At 37.1% G+C, this 10,314-nt stretch overlaps 1 protein-coding gene across 1 annotated transcript; it reads left to right on the top strand.

Annotated features, from left to right (window-relative positions):
- Positions 1-9,285: 9,285 nt before the first annotated feature.
- Positions 9,286-9,885, top strand: LOC141685227 (heat shock 70 kDa protein-like). The gene has a single exon (XM_074490341.1). It carries the CDS (start codon positions 9,286-9,288, stop codon positions 9,883-9,885), a length of 600 nt encoding a protein of 199 aa, XP_074346442.1.
- Positions 9,886-10,314: the final 429 nt, after the last annotated feature.

The following is a 10,314-nucleotide window of genomic DNA, read 5'->3' as shown; positions in this document are numbered from 1 at the left end:
ACACGTAACATTTTTTCCACGGGTCAAAAAACAACATCGAGAAGCGAATGAATGAATGTCTTTTTTGATGCTTATGTAGGGTCTTGCACGGGGTTGAAAGAATTTGTTGATGGTGCATAAAAAGCTTTAGAAAGACAATTCATGCGTGAGAAAGAAAATGATTATAATTCACGTCAAAAAATTCGTTGCATGCAAATGAAGACCGCCTTGGAGCACCATGCCGCTTCCATTTATACCAAAGATATGTTTAAAAGATTTCAAGACCAATTGGTTGAGGCTGCAAAGTATTTTGTGGAGAATGATAAAGATCTTACCTTAGAAGATGTGGAGGATACGTACTACAAATGTACTATTGACCATTATTGGTTGAGTTTAAAAGAACCACTTATCTTGTTACCTTCAACACGTTGTCATTAAGGGGTTCTTGCATATGTAGAATGTTTGAGCATTCGGGCATGCCGTGTTGATAAAGAGGTGTATGACCTAATTACCGGAACATTTTTGTGAAACGGAGGTGGACTAGGGATGTCAATAGAGTTTATGGTGTGTTGCCATATCACATGCCCGGAGATGATGCCCCATCCCATGATTTGACTCCAACGGAAAGATTTAATCACATGACTTTTCTCACTATGGGGTTTAGTCATAGTTGCATGACATCGAAGGAACGCTATGAGTATGCCGTAAGAGTTATTAATCGAGAGACCAAAATTATTGAGAAAATGCCCGTTGATGGGGTGGAAGGTGTTGGAAGTGAATTTGATACCAAAATAACTCAAGAAAGTGGAGAGAAGTTGCATGAAACTATTCTTGACCCCGTTGTTTCAAAAATTATAGGGCGCAAAAAAGAGCACTGAATTAAAAGTTCCGTTGAGGAACTTGCAAGGAAAAAAAGGAAATGCAGACATTGCAACATTGAGGGACATGATGCTAGAAAATGTTTACTGAAAATGGAAGAATTGAGAAAAAGTTAAAGTGGCCAATTGTAATTCAAATTTTATATAACACTCTCTTATATATTGTTTTGTCATGCTTTACACTTATATTGGTTTTAGTAGTTCTACCTCATTTTACCAACATGCATTTCTCGTTATATGTAGGTGAAATGGGAAATAGTTCGGATGACAAGTCGGTGTCTCACGTTAGCAACTCATTCTCGGACTCGGACTCCGAATTGGAGGATTGTATGTCACCAACATTTAGCGAGTTGGATGTAATCGCTCGTGAATAGAGCGAGGAACTAACACAGTTTAACGAAGCACCTCCCCAAGCGGAGGAAGAAGACCCGGAGTTGTACCCTCCCGAAGAAGAGCATACCGTTCAAGGGTTTGGGCCGAAGCATGCCATTGGTTAACCCTTTCTTGAAAGTTTGAAAGAGCCTGGAGCAATATGCCGCCTTAATTTCTCCCCATTTTGAACTTGGGTAAGGAGTCCCCCGATGGCCCATGGAGACTATTCGAATGGGATGGCGGTAAACTTGTGAAATATGATAGGATCGCGGATATATGTAAGTTGAAGTCTCGTGAGGGTGCCACCCGGGACCAAGTACTTATTGAATACATCAATGGTAGGGTGTCCCACCTACGTGGTGATAATACCACCACATGGGCTTGGAAGCGTGCACCATGATGCAAATTTACTCTCTACGACGGGTCGAGCACCATTCCGGTCACCATATGGAATGATCACAAAACCCATACCGAAGTCACTGAAGGTGGGCTCCGCGAAGGTTGTGTTGTTGTGCTCTGTTGGGTTACATGCATTGTGAGGGCCGACGCCCCCCCCCGGGGGTCTCAACGCACCGACTATCGGGAGACTTCTCTAACTTTTTAGAGATATTTAGTTAGTTAGGGTAGCTCGTACGATAATTCTCTTTATTTAAGTATTTTGTTGTATTTTGATGTAATGTTGTTAAACTAGACAAGTTATGCATTTATTTGGATTTAAATTACGACGATTATGTAATTTCTAATTTATCATTGATCCATTACTTGAAAACTTATTATGTCGAAACACAACTTTATTTATGTGATATGAAGTGGAATGAAAATTTATTTTGTGATATTTATGCTTGTCATGCATGGGAATTTACATGCAAAGTTGAAAAAATGACCATATATTCGTCATTATAGTAAAATAATGCTTAAATTTTGAAAGTCATAAGCAACGATGTTCTAATCAATATTTTATTCCATAATGCAGTTCATAGAGTTGAAATACATCATTTTTTTTACAGATTTCAAAGAAAAAAGGGGGTAATTTTTTCAAAATCTTACTTTCCTTTCCGCGTTAAATATCCGCGGAAAACATTAACCCTTCCGCGCTTATTTTCCGCGGAAGGCAAATTCATTTTTTTGAAATGTGCCATTTGTAACGGCACAATCCCACCTGTCACAGGATACCAACAACAATCCAACATCATATGAAGAGTATAACAACAATAAGCCTGTAAAAATTCAAAAAAAAAATTGCCAAAATTAGGCACCCCTCCAAATATGGCCCAAATCGCCAAAAATTTTTAAACCTAAAAATTTGAAGGTTCTCCAAACCCTTTAAAATTTGCACACAAGTTGAAGGGGCCATTATATATACAAATCAATAAAGAAAAGAAACAAAAAAGCTAAAAAGGGGATAGGAAAGGGACACTGTCGACAAACAACCGATATAAACGAAATAAGTGTCACTTGTAATTAAACCAAATAAAAGATATGTGAGGATGTTCGAATGTAAGGAAACAAGTTCAATTAAACTACACACGATCAACTAAACTACACAAGTTCAACTAAACTACACAACTAGACGAATGACCTAACTGCTACTCTTTCCGGCTACCCTCTCTATCCTTTACCTCATGCGATGCGTTGGTATGGGTTTAGCCGTCCCAAGCTCCTTGGCAATCCTATAACGAAAGATCTCCACGTCCGCGGCATCCCAACGCATTTTAGCGAGGTCATATTGCAACATCATAACATAGCACCGGAGCCCTGGCAAGACCAAAGAAATGAGCCTCCCAATCCTCAGAAGATATGTTATGATCCCCATCCGAATCTTCCTCCACCTCGTGAAAGTGGGCATATGGCATCCACGCCACAATATCAGCTGCAACTCTATCAAACTTGCCTCTATAATGTGGAAAACTATGATGATGCGCCAATCTACTATCACGCCTATCAGTAGCCCATTTCCTCTTAACAACAGTCCCAGGAACATCCTCATCCATAGCATCATCATGAACAACATCAGCCTGCACCTTACCCTTCCCTCCCTTTCCCCTACCCTTACCACTAACCTCCTTCACTTCGTCGCCTTCTTCCCCTTAACCCCATTCCCCTTCACCTGCTTCCTTTTCACCTCCTTCTCCTTCTTCCCCTTTTTCCCCTTCTTCCCCATAGGCTCCTCCTCCGCCTCCTCCTCCGCCTCCTCCTCCTCAGCAACCACCTCATTAACAGACCTAGCCCAGAACTCAGAAACTGGATATGAATCCCTGGTAGGATCAGGAAGAGGTCTCACAATCAAGAATCGTTCATATGCCCACAACTGCAACAACCACGTACAACAAATAATCCTCTTCGCCCCCTTCTATGTTGCATGCTTGAGCCCCCTGTATAAATATGAAAGAACCGCAGAACCCCAGGACCATGAGTGCACACCCCTAAGAAAGCAAAGGTGTCTAATGTACCTCGGGTGCACCACATTCCTACTACTGGTAGGAAATAAAATAGAACCAAAAACCATGAGCAATTATGCATGTGTGTGGATAACGATCCTCCTCGGATCAGGACCCGGATCAGCCCTCCCATATCTCTGATACAACCATGTATACTTTATGTCGGCTCTAGCCCATGCCACCTTCACCTCCTCTTCATCCAACGGCTCAAACCAATGTCTCGCAAAGTACCCCAAGCCACTCTCAAGACTTTCGCCAACTATCGGAAGTCCAGCAACCGGTAAAACCAAGATATAACCAACATCCTCCAGAGTCACTGTCATTTCCCCTGTCTCATGAAAAAGGTGTTGGTCTCGGGACGCCACCTCTCCACAAGTGCCGTGAGAAGCCTCGCATCATTGTGCAAAACCACACCCGAATTTGCAAGCACACCAAAACCAATGCTATGCAACAAGTCCTTCTGAGCATCAGACAAAATCCAGTTATGCATGTTTCTGTTCCCCCAATAACACTCTAAAGGACCCCGCTCATGTCCCTCCAAAACATCCGAACTAACATGATACTCGTCATCAAAGATAACGGTATGACTAACTAGACCAGGCAATATGTTATCCATCCTGAAATATTAAACATGAAAAAATTGAATATACTTAATGTAAACCATATAATCATTCGATTATATATACAAAGAATGACATAATCAAACAAAAAACATTTGTTCATATCCCCAACAAATCGCAAACAACCCAATTAATTTTTACAATCAAATACTCAACAAAAGCAAAAGCTCCCAAGATCGAATTTTTAAAATCAAATTTAAATGTGGAATAACTATACTGATCCACAATTTGATGATATTGTTTATCAGGTAAATATGTACAAAGCCACATATATTAATGATCCACAACATACCTATTACACATGTTACTTCACTCGAAGAAGAGGTCAATTTAATTAGTAAGTGTAGTAGTGGAATTATGGTCATCAAGCTGTTGGTTTTAGTAGTTGAGTGTGATTACAAATTTAATACTGACTTAATTGTTCATCTGCTGGTATGTATGTTCCAGCAAGACCTCAAAGTAACATCTCACTTGATAAATCACAAAAAAAATTTTGTTCACTGTACACAAAACACAAACATAAATATACAAATGAATCAAACATGTAATCATATATATAAATATAAAATGCATAATCAGATATAATCAACCAAAACCGAATCCAAAAACCGAAATTTATACATATACAACGAATCAGAAAAATCCAAAAACAAATCCAAATACTGAATTATACATATAATCCAAAAATCGAATTACATATATAAGTTTACATATCCCGGGCCTCAAGAATCAGACATATAGAATTATATATATACGCAGAGTCAAGAGCCGAAAATTAAACCCTAGAATGCAAACAAAATGCAGATTTTTGATTATAAAATGAACCTTAACGTCGTTGAAGTTGGGAAATCGAAGATAAAGTGATGAAGAACGATAATCGCCAGAATATCGCCAGAAACTGCTTTCAATTTGAATTTTAGATTTAACATCCTAAACTGGTCGTCTGAACCCGTTTAATCTGATTCAAAGGGCTTCCGCATAAAATAACCGCATATGGTCATTAAGGGTAAAAAGTAATTACTCGTTCCGCGGATATTTTAAGCGGAATGGATGGCTTTCCGGGGATATTTTACGTGGAATGGGTGATTTTTTTAAATCCATTGGTTAACAGTTCCCTGACACACGATTGTCAGGGAACAGGACCCCATCTTACAAAAAAGTGAAGACCAAATATCTGGACCTTAGAGCTTGTTTGGTTAACATTATTTTACCCATGTATTTGAAATTCACTCGAAGTGTAAATAATAGAGTTGTTTGGTTGTTAAAAATAAATGAAATATAAATTACTTGGTAATTTCTATTACCCATCAACTAAATAAGTGGCTAACCCACAACCCCACGGGTATTCAAACTTCCCGTGTAGATAAATGATAAAAATACATCATTATCCCCAAAAAATAAAAAAGGCGCATGTCACATCTCTGTCCAAGAAGCATACACGAGCATGCATTTAATATTTAATAATAAGTCACTTATGTTTTATTAAATATTTTAACTTATTGTCAATAATTAGTGGATAACATATCTTGTTAAATGTTGAAAATATTATATGTTTACCCGTGTATGCATTTGATGATTAGTTGCTTATGTGTTAGCTTAATATTTAAGCTATAACGATATGCATTTCTGTTATTAAAATATGAATATTAAATAAATAAAAATATGATATAATTCCTCCAGCTATGTGTTGTGTTTAATATTAATTATGTGTGACTCAGCTATGTTTGGGAATTGTTTATTTTATTAAATTCCGAGTCGTATTACTTTGTTTCTGCTTTTAAAAGGGATTTTATGGAAGATTTATTTTGATAAATATTGATATTTTTTATAATTTCATGGCTTTATAATTTCAATAATTATTTATAGGAATTTATAAAATTTAGAAAATAACTTTTCTTCAATTATTTATCCCTAAATGATTTTCTGATTGTATTTAATTGCGGCCCCAATGTTAAATTCAAAAATGATTAAAAATTTACGAAAATTTTATTTTAATAGTTTCCAATTATTCCGGAAATTTTAAGATTTATTTTGGTAATTTCTCGTATTATCTTACCCGCAAATTGTATCGTTAATAAGTACAAGCGAGACAAAATCGGGCCGCGCAGGGGGATATATGTCTAACTCTCAGAAAATTTTTGATATGTGGCAGTTGCAGAAGGAAAGGAGATACACTCATCCTCATCCTCTCGTCTCTCTCATCGATTCTCTCTCGCTATCTCTCGGGATCGGAATTTCTCAATCTCTTCCACTCTCCTTCCGGTTATTTCCCGTTTCTCGGCTTCTAGTGAGTGTTTAGGCCGCCGTTCGGTTTTCGGTTGCTTGCTTCTGTCTTGTTCCTGGTTGATTGTGCGTGTATGCGCGTGTGTATACACGTGTGTATATGTACAGTTGAGTGTTGTGGTTATGTCAATATTGATGTTGTTATGTTGCTTTGTGTTTCCGATTCGGCCTTATGTTTTCCGGCCATGAGTGCGATGGTTTGGAATTTTCTGATTTATAGCGGTATTTTTGATAAAAATTATGTGATATTTGTGAATTAAATTTATCGGTGAAATTCGCGTTGGAAACCCGAAATAAACGGAACCCGCCTAATTTTGCCGCTGTCAGTGATGAGCTTTGGCGAGCCGACAGTGGACCGTGATGATTATTCCGAGTCCTACAAATTATAAAATATTATTTCCTAAAATTGTTTTCAAAACGTAATTAGTCGGGTATAATTATTAAAATCATATTGGATTATTGGAATTGTGTTGTTGTGGTTGGTTGTGTCGTTAAGATATCGACTGGTAGTCCAATAAGTAGAGGAAACGCTGCTCGATTTCCGAGAAATTAATTTCGAAAATACAGGAATGCATCCTGTAATTATCGGGAATACCAATTATAGAATATTATCTTCGTAATACGAGTTAGTAATCTATACATATTTAAGTTGTAATTATATAGTTGGAATGTGAATTATGGTTGATTGATTGGAATGTGAATTGCGGTTGATTGGTAGTTATAATCGTATAACCTGCTACTTGGATTTTTGTTGTGCATTTTGTAAAGATGCATAAACGCTTGGATTAACTAAAGGCGTTGTGACCGTCTAACTATAGTATCAAGAGAGGACTAGATAGCCTTTAAACGTGAATTAGTAGTTTTTGTGACTATCAACGTGAATTTCTAGCATTTGTGGCTATCAACATAAATTATGAGGCTTTGAGGCAAATAATGTGAAACAATGTGAATTCCAAAATGATACTAAAAGATTGATTGGTCACAACAATAAAAGTCAAGAGAATATTAGAGTATAAGTATTCATGTACATGACATAAGTATTTTATTGTATTTTTATTTGTGTAAAATCCGTTAGAGTAAAAGTTATAATAATTTACTCCTTTGAGTCTTGGCCTCGAGACTGCTGGTGGCGTTATGACTGTTTTGATTCCGAGGAATACTATAATTCCTATGAAGAAGAAACAGATTTTTTCTACTTATTCTGATAATCAATCGGGGGCTTTGATCCAGGTTTATGAAAAGGAGCATGCGAGGATTAGAGATAATACTCTTCTTGGGAAATTTGAGCTTACTGGAATTTGTTAGTCGCTAAACATGCGCTAAAATACACGCAAGTATACGCGTTCGTAAGTAGTATAAGATTTAGATCAAATTTGTTCCCACAGAGACTCTTTGGTTAATTTAAGAATATGCACCTATGCAACAATGATATGGTTATTATCCAATACTCAGACAATTAACAAATTGAGATTGTTTTAATTAAACTTAAGCTAACAATTATAACTAAGAGAATAAGAATGGTTGAATTAATATATATGACAAACATGGGATTCTAACTTCATTAGATACTTTATTCAATAGCCTTTTCGTTCTTAACCTTAACATGTAATCGTGATGACACTAATCAGATAACATGAAACTGATAAATGCCAACTTTCGTTGTGCGAATATCATACTAACAGACATCCACAAAAGAGATAGAAGCTGAATAGACACCAATTATATTGAGACCCTATATGTCTATAAAATTTGACAACATAACGGTTTAACGCATAAGTTATCTATCGTGATTACATAGGGCAAGTAAGATGGTTAAAATTACTTACGAATCATGCATAACAATAACACATGAACCTATGCTAGCATGGCAAGTTCTAAACCCTTAAATTCACTTTCGCTTCATTAAGAATTAACACGTTATTTTATAAGTTTGCGACGCTCATAAAATGAATAAGCACAACCAATACTAGGTTATCATACAATCACCACACACTAAGGCATCGAAACAAATCAACTAAAAAAATCCATAAATAAATCCGATAGAACCCCACGATAACGATTAGCCCATAATCGGACTCATAATTAATGTGGGTTCCGATGAAAGCATGGTATAATAAATATAGTATTTAATAAATAAATAATAAACAAAGTATGAAACAAGAGTATAGGTTCAAGAATAAGAGAACTAGCATCCAAATTTACAACTTAAACAAAGAATCACAAGTTAAAACTAGATCTTCTTCGCCTTGGTTGAATTGTGCTAAAACGGTCTTCTTACGCCCTCTCCTTGTGCTCTGGTACGTCTCTCCTTTGAAAAACGAGCTTTAATTATGTATATATAGCAGCCCCATGCAAAGTAGAAGTCTACTGAATCAAAATCAGAATAGAAACAAAATTGCTTTTCTCAACTTGGCGTGGGCGCGCTGCGTTTTTGGACCTTGGGCGCGGACGCGCACTATCACAACGCGGGCGCGCTGACCTCCTAATTAAAATTCTGACTTCTTCATTTTTCCTTGCTAATTTGAGCTGGTCTTCCACGAGCTTTTATTCCAACACATTCCTAACACCAAATTAGCACCAAAACAATGCTAGTTCACCTGATTACCTGGAGAATGCCCGAAAATGCAAAAATACTAGAAAACACATTAAAACACCAACAACTTGAGTACACATATACCAATTCAAAGCTTTACAGAGCGTAATAAAGTGTCATAAATGACACTCAACGGAATTCCTCCTGCGCCTAGAGGTGTGCCTCAGATCAATTTTGTGTTTGATATTGATGTTAATGGGATTTTGAATGTTTCGGCTGATGATAAGACTGCTGGTGTGAAGAACAAGATTATGATTACTAATGATAAGGGGAGGTTGAGTAATGATGAGATTGAGAAGCTTGTGAAAGAGGCTGGGAAGTACAAAGCCGATGATGAGGAGGTTAAGAAGAAGGTAGAGGCCAAGAATGGTTTGGAGAATTACGCGTATAATATGAGGAACATAGTGAAGGATGAGAAGATTGCTGGAAAGTTGGATGCAGGTGACAAGGAGAAGATTGAGTCTACTGTGAATGAAGTAATAGATTGGTTGGAGATAAATCAGTTGGCAGAAGTTGATGAGCTTGAAGACAAGTTGAAGGAACTGGAGGGACTTTGTAATCCTATTATCGTAAGGTTGTATCACGGCTGTGGAGGTGATGTTCTGATGGGCGATGCTGGTGATATGCCTATTGGTGGCTATGGTGGTGGTTCTGGTGGTGGCCATGGTGGTGGTTCCGGTGGCTCTACTGGTGCTGGGCCAAAGATTGAGGAAGTTGACTAGATGGCATGAAGAGGAGCAATTCGAAAGCTTTTATGTTATGTGTCTTAGAACTGTGTTAGTATGGGTCTAATTCATAAAATGTACTATGTTAGTATGTCCTACTTTTGGGTCTAGTTCATAAAATGAAGTATTCTATTATTAGTTAATGTAATATTTGTAACAAGTTTCAGTTGATAATCCAATAAGAAAGTTTGTTTTAAAATTAAGATACTGTGCTTTTATTTACCAACTTACCACTTTAACAAGAACTTCAAATTATTTCAACTTCTAGTCATGTATGGAGATTAAGTCCATTGAGTTCTACAATAGTTTGTAACTAGTCTTTGTACAGAACCGGCTCATCCAAAACCTTAAAACATGTCCTCTCATTTGAAATGCAAAAGACTCATGTCTCTAACCAAGTTTTCTTTTTAAAGGGTGGCAGGCGGG

This window comes from Apium graveolens, chromosome 2, assembly GCF_009905375.1.
Source record: "Apium graveolens cultivar Ventura chromosome 2, ASM990537v1, whole genome shotgun sequence".
Taxonomy (NCBI): Eukaryota; Viridiplantae; Streptophyta; class Magnoliopsida; order Apiales; family Apiaceae; genus Apium; species Apium graveolens.
The sequence above is the reverse complement of the archived record's forward strand: the minus strand, read 5'-3'. Positions and strand labels throughout refer to the sequence as shown.